The sequence below is a fragment of the Siphateles boraxobius genome, unplaced genomic scaffold (assembly GCF_051911475.1).
Source record: "Siphateles boraxobius isolate OS27281-9 unplaced genomic scaffold, OSU_SipBor_1 104, whole genome shotgun sequence".
NCBI lineage: Eukaryota > Metazoa > Chordata > Actinopteri > Cypriniformes > Leuciscidae > Siphateles > Siphateles boraxobius.
In genome coordinates, this window is record NW_027508705.1 from 2290946 (window position 1) to 2317925 (window position 26980).

Sequence of the window (26980 nt, forward strand, 5' to 3'; positions counted from 1 at the left end):
TGTGAGGCATACAACACTGTCACTGAACCATCATTCTGACGGCTGAAGATTTTAAACATACAATTACTTGTACTAAGATATTGCTTGAGGAAATATGTAATGCACAGTATTAATCTCATGCTAATTCCAGTTTTGGTGTGCAGTGGAAACTGCATTTCAAATCCTTTATTTCAGCTGCATACCTTTTAAAATATAATAGGTTATTTGATTATTAATGCATTAGGGTAATATTCAATATGTAGTTAGTGCATTTTTGAGACAGAGCGTTCTAAAATTTGTTTTTGCATTTAGTAAAATGTGGTTTAAGTAATGGATAATCCAGGGCTAGCTGTGCATTAAATGATTTTAATGCATGACGTGGAGGCAAAGAACAGACCGATGCGAAGCGAATAGAGAGAGAGAGAGAGAGAGAGAGAGGAAGAGAGATTCATATCTGCATCTGTTCAGCGTTTCTCTCTCTCTATTAACTATGAAGCTGTGAGTTTGATTACTTCAAAATAGCGATGTAACCCTCTCGTTGCTGAGAAATATAATGAAGCGATTCAGTAGCAATGCTATTTTATTACTTAAAGTCGTGGGGCAGCATTGATAAGTTTCTGTGCTCCTAAATGTTTCTGTGTGTGCGCAGCGTGATCTCCGCTCTGTGTGGGAGTGACATATATGCATTTTTGTGCTTCAATGAAAACAGCGCATTAATATAGAACTGTGATTCAATTGACATAGAACTACCTGTGCATTAAACGGTTTCGTTGCACACCTTCCAGCCAATCTAACAGACCATGGTATAACAGTATTTGTTAAAGCGGTAAATTTACTGTAACATACAGCCATGTTTGCTTTGTTCCTTTTATAAAATGGTAGCAGGTTGGCAGCACTATGATAATACACCAGAGTTCAGTGTATTAATTTTACAATAGCTTCAAATGTTGTGACTCTGATAGGATGCACAACATTTGAAGCTATTGTAAAATTAATCCCAACTTTTTGTGCTCTAAAATAGTGTACTTTTCAAATAGAATGTATAAAAAAAAATTATAATAAAAATCCCTGTTGGTCTGGCTGTGGTCTAGTGTGACTGAAAAACACTGAGGTAAAGATGTCCTGCTCTAGGGTCAGTGATTTGCCTGTGAACGTGAATTCTCAGTCTTATGACTGTATGGTTGTGCTAAAAATGGTCGAACTGCTCGGCTCGGTACTGAGGCCTTAGCGTCGAGTTTCTTAACTTTTTCGCCGATGAAAGCAGAGCCGTGGAGAGCCGCTTCGCCATGCTTTCATTGTTTTGATGCCGTCATTGGAGCTGAAATGACGGGAGGGGTTGTGTCGCCCAGATTTTCTTCCCCCGGTCTACATTTTCTCCAGACATGCGTTCTTCTCTCACACTAAATCAGAATTTCATTCAAAATATGTAAAATTCCACGTTAACACTAGATCCCGTATAAATTGGCCAATTCCGTGATCGCGGAAATTTTAGGGCCCTATTAAAGTGTAATTGATCAACTTTCGTGGCGATGCAGCACTGGCCCGATCAGGACAGTGACCGTTCATCATCTGTCCCGAGCATCTATCATGATTGCCCCAGGCCATCGGCCAGTCCTTATTGTCAAGCCTGGCAGTATCAAATGTGAAATAGGAGCTTCACCTCCTGACCTTGTGCCCTGACTAAAGGCCGTTCAGTCAGTCCTGTTTGGTTTCCCGGCACATGCAGGTCATTGGGCCGTAATTTGAATGATTAGCCTGGGCTATATGAAAACAATCTCGTATGACCCCAAACACTGAATGCAGCTCCGAATCTTGTTTGTGTTTCGGGGCTTGATGTCTGTCCTGTGTAGTGGTTACTGCAGGTGCACTTATAGAGCATGTGCAAGGATATAGATTGGCTTAGTTGTGTGGGACAAGAGGGCAAAAGTTAGCATTAATATCTTCTCTAGGTTTTGTGAGAGAGTACGATCATCACAGCACACAACGATGTGACCACTTATCATTTTAATAGACTATTTTAATCCGTTTGCCCTGAGAACCATGCACAATGCTTTAAACCCCTCTTTCTTGTCATCTGTTTAGGAGCCTTGAGGTTATTGCATGTGCTCTTCAAAAGCGCTGGGTGTTTTCTGTGGATTGCCAATAGTCCACAATAGTCACATTATAATCTTGCTATGGAAATGCCTCAGGAGACGTTTGTTGCTATTTTTGAATATTGTTTGTACTTATTGACCTAGTTCATCTGTTTCATGTTGGCTAAAGACATTTAGATTTCTTGTGCCATTAGAGTAATCTGTTTGTTTAAAATAAATGTTTTGACCATGTGATGAGGTCTTCTAAGTGTTTATAATGCAAAAACAAAAAGACACAATATGAAGTCTGTTAATTGCTGTCATTGCTGCAAGTGTGGGGAAACAATCATTACACTTTTTAGAAGAAAAAATAAAAACTCTCAGATTACATAAATGCACCCTGTTTGTTTCCTCTCTTTTTTTAAAACTAAAGTTCTTGTAATTTTTAGAGGTCGACCAAAAGTGAATTTTACCGATAATGAAAACTAGGTTGAACTTGAGGCTGGACGATATGGCCAAATTTTATATCACGATATATTTTTTAATTTCGGTCGATACGATATAATTCCGATATCGATATGAACAATATAAAAGCCTCAGAAAAACTGCCAAGAACGCCCACAACAAATGTCTGTACCTACAATCTTCTGAAAAATGAATTTGCCAAGTCTATGAAACCTGTTGGAGTCTTTCGGTACTGCACCATAACAAACTACATGAACCAATGAAATAACCCATCATAACAATAATATTCTCTTCTCAATACCTGCTACAAGACTATGTAAGCATATGGGTAGCAATATTCAATTTGAAATGCAATATGTAAAATGGCAATGCATTTCTGTTTTTAAATTTACATTTGCCATTACATTTGATTTGTGCAATGTTTGGTGCAAAATTAAAATTAAATTACATAATTTACATTTGCCATTTCATACACTAGTTTTAATATGTAAATTGAATACATATTTTAACACTTTATATGTAAATTGAATACATATTTTAACGCTTTATAAGTTGCAAAATAAAAATATATTACAGAAATGATTAGATATGTTTAACATGTTCAAGCAAAAACTATAGCAAAATGATAATTTAAATGTTATTTTTCTTAATTGCATTTACAATCACAGTTAAGACACTTGCGATTTTGCATTTTTTTAATGAAATGTCCCGCAATGAATGTAGCAAAATTCAATGTGCAAATTGAAAATGCATTCCAGACGTTCACGCCCCCTCCCGCCTGTCAATCACTGCGTGAAGTTTTGGTTTCCTAGATATTAAACTCATATGTATTGGTCATTCTGAGGTCATTCGGCATCCCCACATGCTCCAATTCACGCAAAAAAAGTCTTGTTTGTGCTTCGTTTGTGCCGGTTAAAGTTTTGTTTGTGCTGCTTCTATCGGGTGGAACTGCTTCAGATGGTGGAACAGGTTTGATGTATTCCCGCTGCTAGTCGGCACCACTCTCCGGCACGCTGAAACCTGAAGTTTAGATCTCAGATACCCGAACCACTTCCATACCACTGGAATAGTCTTTCCTCTCTTATCAACTATTTTGTCTGCTTTCTCCTCACTTGTGGAGACTCGTTCAGTCACATTTGTATTGCGGTCAGGGCCGCTCATTTTGTAGCTAAAACTATGGAGATCAGCGTAATACGGTCTGTGGTGTACGTCATCACGAAAGTAGCCAATTGTGTTCTGCTCTTTCTGACGACTGCGCACCTAACATCAGTCAGTGACAAATGCTGTTATGTATATTGAAAAAAAATAACCACGATATACAGTGCCTAGCATTAGTGAACACACCTAAAAAGAGGAATAAAAAATCATCTTTTGGAAATTGATCTTAATGCCTTAATTTAAAAAATGAGGAAAAATCCAACCTTTAAGGACACCAATTTTCTTTGTGAATGAATAATGTATCTTATATAAATAAATAAATGTTCTTCCTTAAAATACAGGTTGCATAAGTCAGGACACCCCTATGTTAAATTCCCATAGAGCCAGGCAAATTTTTATTTTTCAAAGCCAGTTATTTCATGGATCCAGGATACTATGCGTCCTGATAAAGTTCCCTTGGCCTTTGGAAATAAAAAAGCCCCACACCATCACATTCCCTTCACCATACCTAGAGATTGGCATGGGGTACTTTCCATAAAATCATCTCTCAATGCAAATCATACCAGCTATTAGCCTAACTGAAAAAACACCATGCCAATCTCTAGCAAATATTATTCACAGAAATTATTGTTATAGTTGCCCAGCCTGAAAAAAAGTATAGTAAGAGAATTGTGATTCTAGCAGTAGGCAACTTCTGTTCCTGCCGGAGGTCTAGTAATCCCACATTCATAAGGGCTTTTCTTCCAGTGCTCAGCCCTGTTTTCCATCTGCAGGACTCAAGGAAATCCACAGCTCATTATGCAATAATTACCACGGACTAAATGGCAAGCTGCAGCTCTGTTCTGTGTCATTTGTAGGTTACTAGTGTTTTGAATAGGCATGTAGGCAGAAGTACTATTCATTATGAATTAGAATGAAAGACTTAATGATTGGAATGGACTGTTGGAAAGTTGATACAGGAAGAGACAGAATGTAGACGACACCATGCATACATGTATAATTGATTTGTGCTTGCATTGTGGCACTGTGCGCAAGTAGATCCTTTCTTGGTTATCTCTGGTCTCTTTTTTCAACATAAGTGGATTACGTAAAATTCAAGATTACATATTTGAACAGGCTTTCGAATGAGTGCTTGCATATATTTTCACAGTTTTGTGAAGAACATTGTGCATCACGCGGTGGTTGCCTGCAGCAGCATGATCTCAGTGTACCATACAGATGTGCAGGCAGTAGAAACACTGCGCATTGTGTGAGGCATACAACACTGTCACTGAACCATCATTCTGACGGCTGAAGATTTTAAACATACAATTACTTGTACTAAGATATTGCTTGAGGAAATATGTAATGCACAGTATTAATCTCATGCTAATTCCAGTTTTGGTGTGCAGTGGAAACTGCATTTCAAATCCTTTATTTCAGCTGCATACCTTTTAAAATATAATAGGTTATTTGATTATTAATGCATTAGGGTAATATTCAATATGTAGTTAGTGCATTTTTGAGACAGAGCGTTCTAAAATTTGTTTTTGCATTTAGTAAAATGTGGTTTAAGTAATGGATAATCCAGGGCTAGCTGTGCATTAAATGATTTTAATGCATGACGTGGAGGCAAAGAACAGACCGATGCGAAGCGAATAGAGAGAGAGAGAGAGAGAGAGAGAGGAAGAGAGATTCATATCTGCATCTGTTCAGCGTTTCTCTCTCTCTATTAACTATGAAGCTGTGAGTTTGATTACTTCAAAATAGCGATGTAACCCTCTCGTTGCTGAGAAATATAATGAAGCGATTCAGTAGCAATGCTATTTTATTACTTAAAGTCGTGGGGCAGCATTGATAAGTTTCTGTGCTCCTAAATGTTTCTGTGTGTGCGCAGCGTGATCTCCGCTCTGTGTGGGAGTGACATATATGCATTTTTGTGCTTCAATGAAAACAGCGCATTAATATAGAACTGTGATTCAATTGACATAGAACTACCTGTGCATTAAACGGTTTCGTTGCACACCTTCCAGCCAATCTAACAGACCATGGTATAACAGTATTTGTTAAAGCGGTAAATTTACTGTAACATACAGCCATGTTTGCTTTGTTCCTTTTATAAAATGGTAGCAGGTTGGCAGCACTATGATAATACACCAGAGTTCAGTGTATTAATTTTACAATAGCTTCAAATGTTGTGACTCTGATAGGATGCACAACATTTGAAGCTATTGTAAAATTAATCCCAACTTTTTGTGCTCTAAAATAGTGTACTTTTCAAATAGAATGTATAAAAAAAAATTATAATAAAAATCCCTGTTGGTCTGGCTGTGGTCTAGTGTGACTGAAAAACACTGAGGTAAAGATGTCCTGCTCTAGGGTCAGTGATTTGCCTGTGAACGTGAATTCTCAGTCTTATGACTGTATGGTTGTGCTAAAAATGGTCGAACTGCTCGGCTCGGTACTGAGGCCTTAGCGTCGAGTTTCTTAACTTTTTCGCCGATGAAAGCAGAGCCGTGGAGAGCCGCTTCGCCATGCTTTCATTGTTTTGATGCCGTCATTGGAGCTGAAATGACGGGAGGGGTTGTGTCGCCCAGATTTTCTTCCCCCGGTCTACATTTTCTCCAGACATGCGTTCTTCTCTCACACTAAATCAGAATTTCATTCAAAATATGTAAAATTCCACGTTAACACTAGATCCCGTATAAATTGGCCAATTCCGTGATCGCGGAAATTTTAGGGCCCTATTAAAGTGTAATTGATCAACTTTCGTGGCGATGCAGCACTGGCCCGATCAGGACAGTGACCGTTCATCATCTGTCCCGAGCATCTATCATGATTGCCCCAGGCCATCGGCCAGTCCTTATTGTCAAGCCTGGCAGTATCAAATGTGAAATAGGAGCTTCACCTCCTGACCTTGTGCCCTGACTAAAGGCCGTTCAGTCAGTCCTGTTTGGTTTCCCGGCACATGCAGGTCATTGGGCCGTAATTTGAATGATTAGCCTGGGCTATATGAAAACAATCTCGTATGACCCCAAACACTGAATGCAGCTCCGAATCTTGTTTGTGTTTCGGGGCTTGATGTCTGTCCTGTGTAGTGGTTACTGCAGGTGCACTTATAGAGCATGTGCAAGGATATAGATTGGCTTAGTTGTGTGGGACAAGAGGGCAAAAGTTAGCATTAATATCTTCTCTAGGTTTTGTGAGAGAGTACGATCATCACAGCACACAACGATGTGACCACTTATCATTTTAATAGACTATTTTAATCCGTTTGCCCTGAGAACCATGCACAATGCTTTAAACCCCTCTTTCTTGTCATCTGTTTAGGAGCCTTGAGGTTATTGCATGTGCTCTTCAAAAGCGCTGGGTGTTTTCTGTGGATTGCCAATAGTCCACAATAGTCACATTATAATCTTGCTATGGAAATGCCTCAGGAGACGTTTGTTGCTATTTTTGAATATTGTTTGTACTTATTGACCTAGTTCATCTGTTTCATGTTGGCTAAAGACATTTAGATTTCTTGTGCCATTAGAGTAATCTGTTTGTTTAAAATAAATGTTTTGACCATGTGATGAGGTCTTCTAAGTGTTTATAATGCAAAAACAAAAAGACACAATATGAAGTCTGTTAATTGCTGTCATTGCTGCAAGTGTGGGGAAACAATCATTACACTTTTTAGAAGAAAAAATAAAAACTCTCAGATTACATAAATGCACCCTGTTTGTTTCCTCTCTTTTTTTAAAACTAAAGTTCTTGTAATTTTTAGAGGTCGACCAAAAGTGAATTTTACCGATAATGAAAACTAGGTTGAACTTGAGGCTGGACGATATGGCCAAATTTTATATCACGATATATTTTTTAATTTCGGTCGATACGATATAATTCCGATATCGATATGAACAATATAAAAGCCTCAGAAAAACTGCCAAGAACGCCCACAACAAATGTCTGTACCTACAATCTTCTGAAAAATGAATTTGCCAAGTCTATGAAACCTGTTGGAGTCTTTCGGTACTGCACCATAACAAACTACATGAACCAATGAAATAACCCATCATAACAATAATATTCTCTTCTCAATACCTGCTACAAGACTATGTAAGCATATGGGTAGCAATATTCAATTTGAAATGCAATATGTAAAATGGCAATGCATTTCTGTTTTTAAATTTACATTTGCCATTACATTTGATTTGTGCAATGTTTGGTGCAAAATTAAAATTAAATTACATAATTTACATTTGCCATTTCATACACTAGTTTTAATATGTAAATTGAATACATATTTTAACACTTTATATGTAAATTGAATACATATTTTAACGCTTTATAAGTTGCAAAATAAAAATATATTACAGAAATGATTAGATATGTTTAACATGTTCAAGCAAAAACTATAGCAAAATGATAATTTAAATGTTATTTTTCTTAATTGCATTTACAATCACAGTTAAGACACTTGCGATTTTGCATTTTTTTAATGAAATGTCCCGCAATGAATGTAGCAAAATTCAATGTGCAAATTGAAAATGCATTCCAGACGTTCACGCCCCCTCCCGCCTGTCAATCACTGCGTGAAGTTTTGGTTTCCTAGATATTAAACTCATATGTATTGGTCATTCTGAGGTCATTCGGCATCCCCACATGCTCCAATTCACGCAAAAAAAGTCTTGTTTGTGCTTCGTTTGTGCCGGTTAAAGTTTTGTTTGTGCTGCTTCTATCGGGTGGAACTGCTTCAGATGGTGGAACAGGTTTGATGTATTCCCGCTGCTAGTCGGCACCACTCTCCGGCACGCTGAAACCTGAAGTTTAGATCTCAGATACCCGAACCACTTCCATACCACTGGAATAGTCTTTCCTCTCTTATCAACTATTTTGTCTGCTTTCTCCTCACTTGTGGAGACTCGTTCAGTCACATTTGTATTGCGGTCAGGGCCGCTCATTTTGTAGCTAAAACTATGGAGATCAGCGTAATACGGTCTGTGGTGTACGTCATCACGAAAGTAGCCAATTGTGTTCTGCTCTTTCTGACGACTGCGCACCTAACATCAGTCAGTGACAAATGCTGTTATGTATATTGAAAAAAAATAACCACGATATACAGTGCCTAGCATTAGTGAACACACCTAAAAAGAGGAATAAAAAATCATCTTTTGGAAATTGATCTTAATGCCTTAATTTAAAAAATGAGGAAAAATCCAACCTTTAAGGACACCAATTTTCTTTGTGAATGAATAATGTATCTTATATAAATAAATAAATGTTCTTCCTTAAAATACAGGTTGCATAAGTCAGGACACCCCTATGTTAAATTCCCATAGAGCCAGGCAAATTTTTATTTTTCAAAGCCAGTTATTTCATGGATCCAGGATACTATGCGTCCTGATAAAGTTCCCTTGGCCTTTGGAAATAAAAAAGCCCCACACCATCACATTCCCTTCACCATACCTAGAGATTGGCATGGGGTACTTTCCATAAAATCATCTCTCAATGCAAATCATACCAGCTATTAGCCTAACTGAAAAAACACCATGCCAATCTCTAGCAAATATTATTCACAGAAATTATTGTTATAGTTGCCCAGCCTGAAAAAAAGTATAGTAAGAGAATTGTGATTCTAGCAGTAGGCAACTTCTGTTCCTGCCGGAGGTCTAGTAATCCCACATTCATAAGGGCTTTTCTTCCAGTGCTCAGCCCTGTTTTCCATCTGCAGGACTCAAGGAAATCCACAGCTCATTATGCAATAATTACCACGGACTAAATGGCAAGCTGCAGCTCTGTTCTGTGTCATTTGTATTGTATGTATGTGCATAAGAGACGGAGAGAGAGATAAATGCTTCCCTGCGGGTTCTGTAGCTCCAGTGTCTGTCACATACCGGTTTGATTTGCAGGAGTTGTGACAGCTTTGAGTTAATCGAATAGGTCCTCTGTGAGATATTTGACAGTGTGCTGCTAAAGTGTCTGCTTTGTGTGGGTTGTGGCAGTGTCATCTTGTATGGCCGGGGCGGTATAGTGACTTTGTATGGTAAATCTATGTATGTTTTTATAAATGGTGAAGGATGAGGCTGTACCTTTTTATATCGATATACTGTAGTTTGATGATAGGACACACGCTGAGTTTCTGCATGGAAAGTGCATAATTCAATTTTCCTAAAGATGAGACATGCTTTATATTAAAGGTGCAGTGTTTCCCCTAGAAATTTTTCCAGCAGCGGTGCTGTTACGTGCCGGAGGTTGTTACCAAGCTGTGCGCGGGGGGGTCCGGGGGTATGCACCTCCGGAAGATTTTTTTTTAAATAACCCCTTAAACCATGACTTCTGGCAAGTTTTATGGATAGAAATGGACATTTTGAGACAAACAAATATGACATACCATCAACAAATTCAAGGCATGATTATTGCAGCACGTACCGTGAACTGATCACAAACAGAAACCTTCATTTTATAATTTTGTAGTAGTCCTACCACTACAGCTTCTCTCTCTTGCTCTCTTGTATTCTCTCCTTAGTTCTGTCCTCTCACCTTTCCTCGGTCCTTTTATTGCGCCAGAACGCCCACCACACACCAGCTTACTGGTGCAGAGGAGACAGTGATGAAGCCAATCAGTATATGGGGATGATTAGGAGGCAATGATGGACAGAGGCCAAGGAGAAAATTGGGCCAGGATGCCGGGGTTAAACCCCTACTCTTTATCGAAGGACATCCTGGAATTTTTTGTGACCACAGAGAGTCAGGACCTCGGTTTAACGTCTCATCCGAAGGACGGTGCTCTTTGACAGTATAGTGTCCCCATCACTAAACTGGGGCATTGGGACCCACACAGACCACAGGGTGAGCGCCCCCTGCTGGCCTCACCAACACCTCTTCCAGCAGCAACCTGATTTTCTCAGGAGGTCTCCCATCCAGGTACTAACCAGGCTCAGCCCTGCTTAGCTTCAGTGGACAACCAGTCTTGGGCTACAGGGTGATATGGCTGCTGACAATTCAGAGGATCTGTCGGATTTACCTCACGTAAATTCATTCATTTTTTCCCAAAATAGCCTACATAAAAGTAAATGGCCAATGAACATGGGAGAAGAAACAACTTGGTTTCATACACAATGTGCAGGGTTCGTACGGGTGGTTGAAATCCTTGAAAATGCTTGAATTTTGATGTTGTGTTTTCAAGGTTTGAAAAGTGCTTACATTTTTGATAAAATGCTTGAAATTGTAACTATTTCTTTCACAACAAATACCTATCACAATTTAATATGTCAGGTAAATGTATCATTACAATTCCATAATCAATTCCAAGGTAATCAATGCAAAACATCACATGCTCTAGAACAAAGAGGAAAAAGTTTACCCGACAAGAAATGCGTGAGGCTGAGAGTCACGCAACTCTCAGCCTCACGGGCCGATCTCAGATACAGAAAAGGCCCCGAGCTCTTGCTGCGTTTCATTATATACCCAGACCTCATTTCAAATCTAAACATCATCCGCAGTGCAAATTTACCTGTAAGTCACAATTTGCTAGCAGTGGAAAATTAGCATTCAGTCAAATGGTCAGAAGGTGTTAACTCAGACACACCCTCCAGTATGGAAGATATTTCTAAACTTCCTAAGAACTTTATTACCTTTTGGTTTACTTCTTTGGGAATGAGACATTTGTACCAGTCACACTGAGACATTTTCAAATAATACCAAACATGTATAAACCTTGATGATAATCATTCACATTAAACCATTTAGATTCTTGTGTGAGTTTGGGAGATCTCTGCCAGGATGAAGAATGGGGAGAGAAATGTAGATTAGGATGAGGGAGGTGAGACCATCGTCTCAATAGTGCATTAGAGGGAGTTCAAATGTTAATTTCCTTTGTTTCTCAGAGAGTGGCCCTCTCTTAAAATCCTTCCAGTTTTTCCAGTCTTACAGCCTTATGCAATATTTACACTGCTCTTTTCCTGTAGATAAATGTACCTATATGTCTTGGCAATGAAATTTAAAAAAAATTATTTCAGTTAATATAGGGTATTTATCTGGCGGGTGCCTGTGCACTGTCAGAGTCTTCTGGGTTACAGTTGTTGCTCAAACCTGGTCTATATCAAGAATGTGTCCCAAAACCAAGGCCTGTAAAATATTTCTGTTCAAATCCTATGTATTCATATTTTCAGTCCTTGAAATTACTTCAGTTTTACAGCCTGAAAATCATATTACCTGTGAAGTAATTAGGGCTGCACAATATATCGAAAAATTATCGTCATCGCGATAATAGTATATGCGATATCCGTATCGCAGAGAGGTGCGATAAATTACATTTATTTTATGTGGCAAGCATTTGTGTGTTGCACGCATGCATAGGTTGTTTATCCAAATTTGACCAATCAGATGGGGCCTTTCTATCTTTATACCCACCTCCCCAGTTGGTGCTATTATGCTATTGGCTAGATCGGGCCCAAGGGGAACCTAGTGAGACGAGAGTGGAAAATAAAAACTAATGGCGGGAGTAGAGACAAGCGAGGAAAATGACAACAGCGAAGAACCTGTGCCTAAAAAGACCTGTATGTCTGAAATATGGCAATATTTTGGCTTCAATAGAGAAGACGTGTCACAAATGCAGGTACTGTGTAAGGGGCCATTCACATATCGCGTCTAAAACGCCTGAAAAACGCGGCCGCTTCTCCTTTCAACAAGCGCTTGCGTCTGTCGTTGCTATGCAACCATGAACTGTGCTGAGCGCTTTCCAAGATGACGAGGAAGTATCAGCAAAGGATTAATTGATTTCTAGCCCTTGCATTAGATTTACTACTAGATATATTTAAGGAGATGAGAAATAAAAACCCGCTAGTGGACATTTCTCTACTGTTCAGAAATTTGAGGTCAGTAAGGTTTTTGTAATGCTTCTTGAATGCAGCCTTGGTGAGCAGAAGAGACTCATTAATTTTATCAAAAATACAGTACACAAGTAATATTGTGAAATATTATTACAGTCAAAATAATTAGAAAAGGATTGATACTTTTTTGGGGGGAAAGAACAGCATTTATTTGGAGTAGAAATCTTTTTAGCCCCTTTCACACAAAGATCCCGGAAAATACACGGATAAAGTGACCCGGGATTTGACCTGGGTTCATTTGATTTTGGTTGATTCACACTGCCAGTGATTTTCCGGAATCAGAGAGTGCGTTCACACACAACCCGTAAAGACACGTGACATTGATGTGACATGTAATGTCTCAGCAGCGTCTATAGTTTGCTTATGAGCTGCGATTTCTCTCTGGAGAAACCACGCTTGTGCATTTTTTTTCTCTGATTCGATCATAAACTAGCCTGCTTTCACTTCAGCGTCATCTTTACGACACGGCATTGGTTACGGCTTTTGTTCACACAGCGCGCGTTCCGGGACTGACCCCGGGATTGTTACTAGGTCCCCAACCCGGCATTGATCCCGGCATCAATCCCGGGTCGTGTTTGCGTTCACACAGAAGGCGTTCTGGCAATTTCCCGGGATCAACGCGCCGTGTGAAAGGGGCTAGAGTAACAATAAATTGATAGAAAGCTTTTTGTAACAATGTACAAGTCTTTACCTTCACTTTCTATCAATTGAATGCATCGTTGCTGAATAAAAGTAGAGAATGTCTTTTAAAAACAAATTGGGATGATATGTCAAAACACAATATTCTAATTTTTGGTCCATAACCATATATATAATAATGTACACATTTTTAAGCATTATTTAAAATACATGAATATCTAATGCATTACACATTTGAATACATTTGGAACAGTTGACAATTTACAAATATATACCACTATATCATTGAAATCAGTTTTATTGCCCACCTCTGTAGTTTCAGACGGTATATTGCCAACCCCTAATACATAAGAGTGGTAAAATAAATGATTAGCAATCAGTATCTGCCTCATGTTTCATAATGGGTGCACCCCCACCATGTATCATTGTCTTCTGACTCTGATTATAGTATAGTTTCATGCTTTTAAATGCATGTACTAGACTAGTGCAAATTTGATTTGATTAGATCAAAATGAAAGCCATCCTGTGCATTCATCAGCAGAAAACCTGCTGGCAACAGTCCATCCTCTTCCTCCATCCCTCCTCTCATCACTCTCAGAGCTTCTCCTCTGCCATTGCATAAGATCTCCGGATCACACACTCCTACTTCAGACTACAGGATGATGAGGTTCATGGCCTGCAGCTATTCTGGAAATCCTGCTATCCTCCGCCAGCATAAAGCATTGTTGAAAGAATTCACTTGTGTCAGCAGGGTTTAAAGATATGGCACACACAATTCGTACATGCACACAATCGAGATGCAGGACACCATCAAAGAGATAAATAATCAAAAAAATCATGCAAATCTCACAATAATACTGTTGGTTTGAGATCTCTTCTGCAATTACATTTCAGGTACTGTGCCATTTGTGTTTGGTGACATGTGAAACGGGATGTTATAATGTTCTGATATAAGCTCTCTGTGGATCCTGTTTAATATAGATTCATTGAAGCTGTCATCTGTGACCCAGATTTTTGTCCTGCGTTTCTATTCTGTCCCCTACGCTGCTCAAAAATGGATCAATCCCCCATCCCTTCCTCGTTACCGTACAAAAAACACTGTCAGATTTAATACCTCTTCTGTGTGATTTTTAAAATGACAAATTAGCCTGATGCATGTTCAAGTTACATTACATTTGCTGACTGAATATTTGTTTTGTTTTTCCCTGCGCTGATAGTGAAACATACTTGTAGTACTTGATATGAGAGAATGTAAAATGTATTATTATGCTATCTCTATATATTCCCCGTTTATATATTTGGTCTGAAATTGCTCGTTGAGAGAAAAAAAACCCCACAATAGCCATTTGTTGTGAATATTTAAAAGTAATATGCAGTGTTGTTTTTCACAGTATTTTCACAAGTAAATGGAACTATTTAAATGTACCAAAATAACAATACATAGTAATAAAATATATTTAGGTATTTCCATATATTCTTGCGCATATTTTTTCAAAAACATTGTAATATGTGAATAAAGCCACATGGGGACTTTATTATGCAATTTAATCACTGAATCGAAGTTGTATATGCAAGGATAGATATTTATCAAAAGTGGCAGTAAAGACTTTTCCATTGTTACAAAGAAGTTCTGTTTCAAATAAATGCTGTTCTTTGAATTATTGTATTAATGAACTGTCTATTCCTCAAGAAATCATTAAAAATCTACAATAATATCAAGCAGCACAATAGTTTTCAACAATAATAATAATAAGAAATGTTTCTTAAGGAACCATATCAGCGTATTAGAATTTCTTAAGGATCATGTGACACTGAAGACTGGAGTGATGATGCTGGAAATCCAGCTTTAATCACAGGAATAAATTACATTTTAAAATATGATATATTATATTCCCCATCCCTAGTACTTGGTCATCTGATTCCAGTTCAGCCAGACCAGTTATGGTCTTATAATTGCAGCAGTGTAGCGCCCTGGCAGAACCGTGTCATTTTCTACAAGCTCATGCAGGGACACACAGTTCACAACACTTGGACAGACGTGAGGTTCATGGGCAAGGTGAGAGGAGGGTGTAAATGGGACTCTGGTGGACCAGAGAGCCTCCTCTGCTTAAATGGTGTGTTGGTGTGAAACAGCACTGTACGAGGTAATAGAAATCTTCCCTGCAAGGATTGCAGGTCTGTTTGATTGACAGTTCTGCCCGTCAGGTGTCACTCAGCCTGTTTTGTTTATTGTGTCTTCTATTCCAGATGCCCCACCCTTGGATCGAGAAGAACTGTTTGTCCAGAAACTGCGGCAGTGCTGTGTGCTTTTTGACTTTGTGACTGATCCACTAAGTGATCTCAAGTACAAGGAGGTGAAGAGAGCCGGCCTTAATGAAATGGTGGAGTACATCACACACAACCGTGACGTGGTCACAGAGTCCATCTACCCCGAAGCTGTCATCATGGTGAGAGGACACAAATATCCGCTAAGCAGACATACATCAATGAATCCCATTTAGGGGATGATATTATGCTTGATTATGGTAAAAATCATATCATAAAATCAATTCTATCACCGTTACTTTGGTCAGTATTATAATCACGATAAATTAAGACGATAGGCATGGGTGATATTACCAAAGTCTGAGTTTTTTTTATTTTGTATTCTTATTAAAGCTCCTCTTTGTCTTTTTTTGTTTGATTAAAATGCCCCTATTATGGTTTTTCGAATATTCCCTCTCAGGGCTCCAGACTAACTTTTTTCACCTCCGTCCTGGAACTGTCCTGAAAAACAATTTGAACCGTCCTAAAGTGAATGTCAATCGTCCCAAAATCAAAATGTTCTTTCTGTACTTTGTTATTATCATCTATAGTTGTTAGTCAAATAATAAAAACACCATTAAAATGTTTATTATATATATTAATATATTTATTTAGCTCCATTCAAAGTAGTTATCTGTAAACAGGTAAAAAAAAAAAAAAATTCTTTTTTTACATATACGAAAATTAAGAGAAAAATACATACAGCTCAAAACGTTTTTGAGTTGGTTGGATTAAACAATAACAAATAAATACTGGTGACTACTACCCGCGGCGCTACCATTGGGATTTTAGGTCCGGCCCCTCCGTTTTGACCCAGGCCTATGGTGAGTAGTGACTGATTTTCATTTTAGCAGTTCATCCATTATGAAGCCCGAGGAAAGCTTTGGGTGAAAGCTTCTCAGCCAATCAGCGGCTTCTTCCCCACGTGTGGACTCTTAAGCCCGCCCACAGGCTGCATCGTCACCAGCAAGTGATCCAATGACATGAATGACGTTGGCGCGCAAGCTTTTCAAAGCAAGCTCTATGGGGCTGTTTACACCTGTCCACTTCATGCGTTTCTGTGATCGGATGGCTATCCGATCGTGAAAAGACAAGGGGCCTGATGTATAAACGTTGCGTACGCACAAAACTGGCCCTGGAAGATGCGTACGCTACTTCCGACGCATAAGTTGTGATTTATAAAAACAAACTTGACGGGAAAATTTGCGCACCTGCATGCCAACTCTGACCCATGCGTACGAATGTTTTGGAGATGGAGCAGTTTGGCGACACCGATGGAGAGCTGGAGTTAAATATCTTTTTGGTCACTTTTAGACAGAAAATCTAAAGAAAATTATACATATACAGAAAGATAATACAAACATAATTTCACTAACCAAGCCTATCACATGAAGCAAACATCCATCCCTTCTTAAATGTCCGCGCCAGCGAGCGCGTTTTGCCGCTTAGTGAAACTGATTCAGCCTTTCTAAAACTGTACATTCATTATACGTCCTAATCATAAATAGGCCTACAGTGCATGTTCACAATACAGTTTAAATAAATAAAAGAATGATTTAAACTATGTTTTACCTCTGATATAAACATTTAGATTAAAATGCCACTCTCATTAATGGTGTTAAACACTACACGAAATCATTACTGAGAAGTTACAACATTTTTATATTCAATAAATATAAATATTTGTTGTGGATGCAATGCTTTTGAACACTTTTCCTCTGACATGCTGTGTTTTAATGTTTTAACTACAGAGATTAATTGCTTATCATGATAATAGCAGATTGTCTGAGAAAATAGACCTTGTTGTGCATTTGCACAAAACCATCTTTTTCCATTAAAAATATAAATCAATTAAAAATACTATTTGGCCAGTGAAAAACATTGAGAGAAACTTTCTCTGAAATGTATTTTACACAATTTGATTTATTGAAAAACAAGGCAAGGATAGGCTATTAAATAATTTTTACTAATGACATCCGTATTTCATATTTTCTTAATGTCTGGAACCGTTAAACATGTTATCACGTGGATGAATAATCATATGCAAATGATATGCAGATGAGGATATGCATAGTAAAGCTAGGCATTGTAAGCTCCATATATGGTTATTTCGGGGTGGAGACGCATGTGCGCACAATGTTACGATGACTGGGATTTATAAGGTGAATTCAGCGCAGGTTCTGGCGTACGCACGGTTTTATAAGTCTCAATTTTTGTTTGCGTACGCCCTTTTTGGCTTTCGGGCGCACGTTCACTTTTAGTAAGGATTCTAGGCTCAGTTTTATGAATGAGGCCCCTGGTGAAAATGCCCTCTGAAACGCATTCGAGACGGATTTAAATCCGATCACTCAAACCACTTCAGAAGGAGGTCTGGGCTGCATTCCAGATGAAACTGGACAAGTGTAAATGCATCTGGTTTTTGAAACCACCTATGTAGATTTAACTCCTCCCAACAATGCTTAAAAATAAACGTGTGAGAGCGTCTGATAAGTTATATGTCATTTTATAGCCAGATATGACAGCGCTACTGCAGCATCACCGCAGATGAGCAGCTGAGCGATCTATTCATCAAGCCAACGTGCAAACTACCGCAAATAAAAGTCGCAGACGCTTAAGACACAATCATCTTCATTAAAAGTAAAGAAATGGAATGATCTCACCAGTGCTGTCGCCGCTCTCTCTTATTGCGGTCTTTGATTTTGAAATTAGCTGATGATCAATAAAATCTAGGCTAGCTCATATCTGTTGCTTTCGGTGACGAGAACTTAATTAAATCTGCATATAGCGCGGGAATTGAAGATCGGTTTTATATCCAGGTGTAAACAGCCCCATTGAGACAGACACAAATGATAGCTATTAGCAAATATGAAAAGCAAAGCAATCGGTTTAACGTTACCGTTGTTCAACCAGCGCAACATATTTGCGATGTCAATAAGCCATTTCATAGATGCACCCGGTACCGCGGAACAAGTCTCCGGCTGAGTAGCCGGCCAGTGAAAGTAACTATAGTAACAGAAAATGCCAAAATTTACCGACCAAGCGCTGACTACAACAGAGCGCGTCTTCTCATGCTAAGTAAGTTAGCCTAATAGGCTAGTAATAAATGAACACGCATACAAAAATGTCTTTTGTCCTGTAGGCGTCTTGAAGAATATTTCTGTTCGTCCTAAACACATTTTATATCGTCCCCAGGACAATAGGACATTGTTAGTCTCGAGCCCTGTTCCCTCTCATGCAGTGTGCAATATAGCTGTTTGTGAATGTAAACGCTCTGCAAAGTTGTAGAGTCGAAAGTGCACGATAAATAAAGTTATTGTCTCCCAAGATGAAGAACTGACTCTGAACCACCTATACGAGTCGTTTGTATTTCAAATCCCACTGGGTGACGGTTCTACATCACGAAAATACATTTGCATAATAACCACCTTAGTTGTACGCTGTCCACCAGTGAACATCTTGACCACAAACAGGTCATTTTACTGATGACTTCTTCTCAAATCTCTGAGTTCAGCGTGGGATTCGTAAAACGCTTGCTCTTGACAGATGGGTCAGTACCCAATTTATTTGGACCAGCTTGCTCCTCACAATCACAACCTGTAAGCATGAATAATTATTGATGTATATATTTTCTACCTGGTTTTCAAAATACGTAGTTTTGTGTTTTATATTGTGTAGGCCTCCGGCTAACCAGCTAACTCACGTTATTCCTGTCTTACTGAAATACTTCTGCTAAGCAGCTGTGGGCCACAATTACCTAAAACTGTCTATTATTACTAGGGCTGATACAGATACCAATACAGATACCTTGACTTCGATATCCGTTTCTGAACGATACTTGTTTCGATACCAATTACATATTATTATGTATTTTATTACGATTACATTACATATTACCTAAAAAAAATCCACTCGTTTTATTTTTTCAGTTTGTTGACTCTTTTTTTTTTTTTACGGACTCAATGACTCATAGTTATTTATAAATGTAATTTTGGTGATCAATGTTTAGTTTTAAGGGATCAAATTATTGATTACAGGGTGATTTTAATATCAAGCATGTCGCACAGCTATATCCCCATTACCTTTTATACATGGTCCCCGTGCATATAAGCAATGTGTGGCTTAGTTCACACCACTCTACCCCTCTTGAATGGTCGAAACTGAAGCTAAATAAAGTACTGCGTTTAAAAAATCAAATGTATTTTTTTTTTTTAATGGAAAATTTCCCCTCTAATTCAGTTTCCATGGCAACATTAATCCTCTCCTACCATTCTGAGATCCGGAAACACAGAATTGGAAACACACTAAGGTGATGCCTCAGCTGCACTGTATCGTGTGACTCACCCTTCACGTGAGTCACAAGAACTCATTACAAGTGACAAGTGGCATGGAGGATTTAGAGATATTGTATATTAAACCTATAATCTAAAAAACTTTTCATGAATCTTCATTTGAGATCTAAATGTGTCAACTCATTTTGCCTCACTGATTGCATGACATTTTTTTCTTGTACTGCATACACATTTATTTTGCATACACAAATTTTTGGTCTATATACACATGCATGTTAAACATTAACTTCCACTACTCTTTTTTTTTTCTTAGTATTTCTTTCCTTCTTACTAGAGCCCGACATACTTATCGATATACCGATTTCATCGGCCGATATGAGCCTGTCACAGATACATCTGTATCGGCGTATATGACGCAGATATGCCGCCGATATGAACTTTTTTTTTTTTTTTACAGAACATATAACATGGATAAAATGCTTGTAAATTGTGTAATTATGTAGTTTGTCAAGCAGAGCGCGCTCCATTGTTTGCTACTGGCGACCCAGGTCACTGTAGTGACACCAGCCAACCCTTTCACTTCAGTAATGAGGTCTCTTCAGACACGGCGTAAGATGCGCACACATTAGCCTCCACTCCACTGACAAGGTATGAAACATGGCTAGCAACTAATGTAGCAAACGAGTATGATAAGCTCGTTGTGAGAGTAAAAGCCGGTAGGGCTGCACATTGTATCGAAATTATCGAAATATCGCAAAATATATATATTGTGATGCATATCATAACAGCTTGCAATAACTGGGGTCATAAAGAAAAGACAACGAGAAAATCACTCACTGCTCTTGGCTAAATAACTTTTGTAGCTTTAATAATAATTAGTATATATATTTAAGTCATACATTGAAAACAAACTAAGCAGTGTTTATTTTTACATTTGATTATTCAGTTTCTGTTGTTAAATAAACCTAATGAAGGCCTTCCTGAAACCCTAAACCCGCTGGTTTACACTGATGTTAAAATAACAGTTCTTATGTTACAGTAAAACACTGCTGTTCACTTTCAGAAGTTGAAGGGATGTTTTCTTGTCACAAAAAGAATGTGAAACACATATGTTGGTTATATAATTTTAAATATTTAAATTTAAAGATAATTTAAGTTTATTTTACACTTTAAGCATTATGGTATCGCATATCAAATATCGCATTATTTAATGAGTTATCGCATATTGCATTTTTCTTCAATGTCGCGCAGCCCTAAAAGATGGGGACATTGTTTATTCACTTTATAGCATTGCGTCTCACCAGGTGACAACGTAGCGTGCCACAGACTCATGCCACCACCGCACTGGTAACTAGTTAGCAACTTACCTTTAAGACACCGCTTGACTGCTTGTCTGCTGCTGCCTGAACAAGACACCGGACGCGAGCGGCACAATGCGAAAAAAGCGCGGTTGAAGCCATTTTAATCAGTGATGTCTACACTTGATGCGGCGCGAGCGACAAATCTCTGACTCTAAACTGATGCCTCATTCTATGTATGACGTACTGACGCGAAGGACAAATGCTTTGTAACGGGCGCTTTGCCGCGTCCAGGGTAAACAGCTTTTACTGTTGCGACGCGAGCAACAACGGCCGCGGTGTCAGTTCATTCTGCCTGTAGCGCTACGTTACAACATCAAGCAATATTCCAATAATTTATATAATTATAACACTTTATATAGGGCAATTTTGCATAATAAGTAGTTTCACGTTTAGCACATTTTTCTGACTTAATTAAAATAGTATTTAAGTAAAAGTACCGTACATATGTAATTAAACATGTTTTCATTATGGTATTATTACTTTTACTTAAGCTCCACTGGTAGAGACTAGAGGAATCAAGAATAATAATAGAAAATAACAAGGTTTTGCCAGTGATATTGATTGATATAAGTTACTTTTTAATATAACGTGACTAAATAAAAAGACAAAGTCATTAGTGAAGATTATGCAACAGTATTTATTATATAATATAGAATAGAACATGCAATGCAAACTAGTTTGGTTACAACTCAAATGTATCATTCTCATTCTATCATTCCCCCTGCCTCCATTACACATCTTTGATCACCACATTTGAGTGATCATTGCAAAAAATGTGTTTATATATTATGTTTATGTATACTGTATTCTATATACGGTACCAGTCAAAAGTTTGTAAACACGAATAGGAAAGTGTGTCCAAACTTTTGACTGGTTCTTCTGTACTATAATATACACACAAATAGTATTGCTACTGTATTATAATATACACATAAATAATATCGGCCGATATATCGATATCAGGCTTTTTTACTCCCTAATATTGGCATCGGCCCCCAAAAATCCATATCGGTCGGGCTCTACTTCTTACTGGCATATATGTTTGTTAGCTGATTCTCATCGGACCAGAAGATAATAGGACAAATCATGTTGAAAGTGCACACCTCTGCCTATCAGGTGACCATTGACAGAAATGGCTTTTGCCTGACCAGTGCAAGGGTGATTACTAGCCAGGCCAAGGATAAAAACTGCTCAAGTGTAAATGTACACAAGGGAATTGTGGGTAATTACCCGTCATAAATCAAGGCCCAGACACCTGCGTTTCCTTTCAGCCATTCATAATTCGGAAAAGAGATCTGCTCTTTTTGCTGTTTTGCTCTGCTCTTTTGATCTGTCCTAAATAGGGCTCTGCAATACAAAACTATATTTTTTCATCAATTTAATTTACAAATATTCATGTATTTGCTCTGAAATAAGAGAGAAAAAAAAAAAAAAAAATATATATATATATATATATATATATATATGTATATATATATATATAAATTGTTTTCCACAGTTTTAACTAAATGCAACAATGCAAAGATACATATTAATACACAGCAATATCTACATACATGAACATGCACGGAAAAACAACTAGCACAGCCTTTAGGAAACGTAAAAGTCATTTTGATATAAAAAATGTTTTGGTGAATTTTTTGAACATTTATATCAGCAAGCCCCATTTCTAATCATAAATCTTGTTGCACTATTGTAAGACAATCGCAACCATATAACTAAAACCTCTTATCTTTCAGATGCACATTGTCCTCTCACGTCCCTCATCCTCTCTTGTACTCATTAGACTCGCTCTCCTGTCTCAGGTCGAGGTGTTGATGAGAATGTCTCGCCCTCCCTCTCCTGTCTGGAGGTCTGAGTCGACTCTAGATTGAGGCTGTGGTCGAAACATTGCGTCATCTTGACAGAAAGCTGTGCCACCCCTCTGCAGTAGTAACACTCCTTTCCTTCCTCTCAGCCATTTTGGACACAAGTGATGAACAGTATCTTACCACTTGTCACTTCAGAGGGAGTTGATATTTGAGGTCATGCATATTTAATGCCTTTGATTCATAATGAGAGCTAAAGAAGGATGACATTTCATTTTGTAGTTTTGTAGGTTTTTAGAGCTGAATTTTTATTGCAAACATAATGACGAAGTTTACAGACGGTTTCAAGAGGGGTAAATTATAAAATACCAAATGCATTCTTATTATATGGATAGTTCGGACTCTACTTCTGACTCTAAACTCTGATTGGACGGGTAATGTTCAAAGCCACTGTAAAATGCCAGTACACACCTGTCACCATATATTCTATATTAATGCACCAAATTGCCTTCCAATTGTTTGGCTAAAGTTATACAAACTATATATTAGGGCTGGGCGATATGGACCAAAAGTCATATCCCGATATATTTAGCCTGAATATCGATATACGATATATATCCCGATATTTTTTCCGCAAAGTGAGAGCAAATGTTCAGTCAAAGTCAAAGCCAAATATGACATGTCACAAGTAGTTTTATTGAAACTGGCTATTTCGGTGAACAGTTGCAAAATCAAATGAATAAATAATAAACGGGTTTCTTCATCTGGTTCACAATTAAATGCTTTGTTCAAATAACAATAAAATGTAAACATAAACAGTATACTGTATAACAACAGGAGTACCTTTTTTTTTAAATCAAAGCTCCATAAGGTGCACATTTAAATAAAAATAAAATTCTTAAATAAAAATAGCCTATAAAATAAAATAGGCCAATCTTTTTCTGAAAAAATATATTTTTTATGAGAAAAGTACAATATCAAACATTTCTTAGTTTGACAACTATAAATGACTTATTAAAATCAAATTACAGATTGTCTTCTCCTTTCTAACAAATCCACAGTTGCAAATAACGAACGAACATTACAAAATAATAAAATATGACAAACCCTAGTATGAGCAGCATTTATATATAAAGAAAGAACAAAATAAAGTGCTCAGTTTAAGATTTTTTTTTTTAAACATCAGCTTGAGATAACCTTTTCCTTTTTGTTAACTCAATTTCTTATCTGAACAGTCTCAACCAGTTGCAGAAACAGACTATCAACTCAAACATTTCCCCCCTCTTTTTTTACTTTGATAAACAGTAATGCTGTCTTGAGGTAGACATTTGAAGAAAGACAAGTGTGTCCTCCTTCATTTAAAGATTTTGTGCGAGAAACACCAGCCTGTCAACGGCATCCGGCTTCAGAGATGCTCTGTGCCAGGTCACGATATTGCCACTGCAGCTGAAAACCCTTTCGGAGGGTGAACTGGTAGCTGGTACCAAGAGATACTTTTTTGCCAGTTGGCACAGAGCTGGAAAGACAACTTCATGATCCTTCCACCACTTTAGGGGATCAGTGTCACTATCCACACTTGCTGACTGCAAGTAACTTGACAGTTCATTTTCAATAGCCCCCCTCTTGGTTGGTACAGTGGTGGTGGTGGCGGTGCGCTGCTTGAAGAAGCTTGCCAGTGTCTTAGCTTTTGGTGCTACTGCTGCTTCTTCGTCTTTTACTAACCAATTCCTCCGCACGCTCCGCAGACGTTGTTGCTTCCTCCATGTTTGTTGAAGAGTGGCTGAGCGTCTGTTCCTGCCCCTCCCCCCTCGAAAGAGGAGGAGCAGTGGCGGGTGTGCGGGAAGCAGTGCAGAGAGCAATGATCACAGTGCAAATTTGAACTATATCGCGATATATGCGATATGGTCTAATTCCATATCGCATCTAAAAATATATCGATATATTTTTTATATCGATATATCGCCCAGCCCTACTATATATATTACTACTTGAAAGAATTTATTATTCTGATTATTAATTAGCATTAGTAAATGTAACTATATATTTTGTTTATTTTGAACTTGTGGCTCAGATTCAGCATTGGCATGTTTTATTTCTGGTGACGTTCACACAGAATGCAAGACACAAAGAATTAAAATGAAACGCAACACAGGAATTCAAAAGAGAACTTTTCAATTAACAGTGTCCTATCAAGCGAAAACTGACATTTGACAGCCAAAAACGTCCATCTGACACATCTCTACATAAGCCAACAATTAATAATGGTGCAAGTGGAATATAACAGCAAAAGCAACAGCAAGAGTGCCTTCCATGATAAGTTTGGTGGACTTTAGAGAGGTTTGGAAACATTTATAATGCTTATTGAAAACACAATTATAAATTAAATTTCAGAATGTAAATTTTGGCTTTACAAGTCAGTTTTCTGTGTGAAGAAATTTAAAACCAATTCAAAAATATAATTTGTATAACAATATCCCAGTGTAGCAATAATGATATTTCGTGAACTGTAATAAAGTAATAAAACAGAAAAGCCCCTGCAATGACGACAAATCCACACAATACTGCTTACTTGGTACTAATACTTCTTGGTGCCGTGATACTTTCTCAAAAAAAAGTTTTGCGACAATTATTATTTGGTATTGTGGTTTATTATAGTCCTTTTAGTATATTCTAAGAGTGGACAGTTTTTCTGTTTATGTAATGACAGATAATGCGTTTCTTTTTCAGTTTTCTGTAAACTTGTTCAGGACTCTTCCGCCCTCTTCCAATCCTACGGGAGCAGAGTTTGACCCTGAAGAGGATGAACCCACTCTGGAGGCCGCGTGGCCACACCTGCAGGTGTGTGTGGAGCATTATATTATCATAACACTTGTTGTCTACCCAGTCCATCATTAAGTTTGCAATATCAGCCTTCGAAATTCGGCCCTAAAAGCCGTGTCATATTTATAAAAATCTTTAATGTATTAGTGCTGCACTGATGATGATGATTGTTTTGCTCAAAAACTGTAATCATGATTAATATCCAGATATTCCAGAGAAAGAGGAAGATTAGTTAACACACACACACACACACACACACACACACACACACGTGTGTATATATATATATATATATATATATATATATACACGTGTGTGTGTGTGTGTTAAATCATCTTCCTCTTTAACTCATCTTCCTCTTCCTCATCTTCCTCTTTTATATATATATATATATATATAAAATAATTATCAAAAGGGGTAAAGTAATAAAGGCCATTTTACTTCACCTAATAGGCCTGTTGATGGCACATGGACTTCATGGAACCAGCTATGACAGCTTCATTAAAATGGAAAATCAATACAAAAAACGATGGGCCGTGAACACAGATTGGCTGTATGACACTTTCGTTCTAGCAGAATTTCACAATGGACATCGCTAAACTTACACGTATATGTTTGTCGGTGTTGTCCGATCGTCAGCGCTCTTTTGCAGCCCAGAGAAAGTGTGTGCGCATGGATGCCAGGTAGAGGAGATTAAGTAGAACATTGGACAGAAAACGTATCCTTTTAAGATAAAAGCTCAGTTTGGGTGATTTATGCTCTTGAGATCTGGCAACCTCAAGCAGGAAAGATAGTGGAGGCTCCTTACTAATACAAGATATCAAAATAAGCAGATATCATTATCACGATTAAAACACGATTAATCGTGCAGCCCTATAGTGTGTTAAAGTTTGGTAGTGGTTCTTGGTGGTTTCCCTTTCATGTGCATTGTTTACGTTATGTAAATTCAAGACAGCATCACATGTGTCCTTTGCGATGAATCTCATATTTTTCCCTGAGCTCAGTGCAATGCATATCCAAGGTAGCCGAAGCAAGAGGATGTGGAATATAAAAATATCATTTCATACAAAATAGTGTGGATAAAAATAGCGTAGTCAAATTAAAATTGACTTTATCTTAGTGTTATAATTTGAAGTATGAAGTTGTTAGATTTATCACTATGCTAAAGTCAAAATCAATCACTATTTGTGTGGGTTACAGAGTTGCTGCCTATGTAGTGCATTGCCTTCC

The 26980-nt window shown here is 37.9% G+C and overlaps 1 protein-coding gene across 2 annotated transcripts in view; it reads left to right on the forward strand.

Annotated features, from left to right (window-relative positions):
* ppp2r5d (protein phosphatase 2, regulatory subunit B', delta) overlaps positions 1 to 26980 on the forward strand; it is a 64161-nt gene that overhangs the window by 13896 nt on the left and 23285 nt on the right. For both annotated transcript variants that reach the window (XM_077247011.1, XM_077247010.1), the window contains exons 4-5: positions 15416 to 15615; positions 25658 to 25768. In XM_077247011.1, coding sequence (XP_077103126.1) covers positions 15416 to 15615; positions 25658 to 25768 — 311 coding nt within the window. The remainder of the gene's footprint in view (positions 1 to 15415; positions 15616 to 25657; positions 25769 to 26980) is intronic.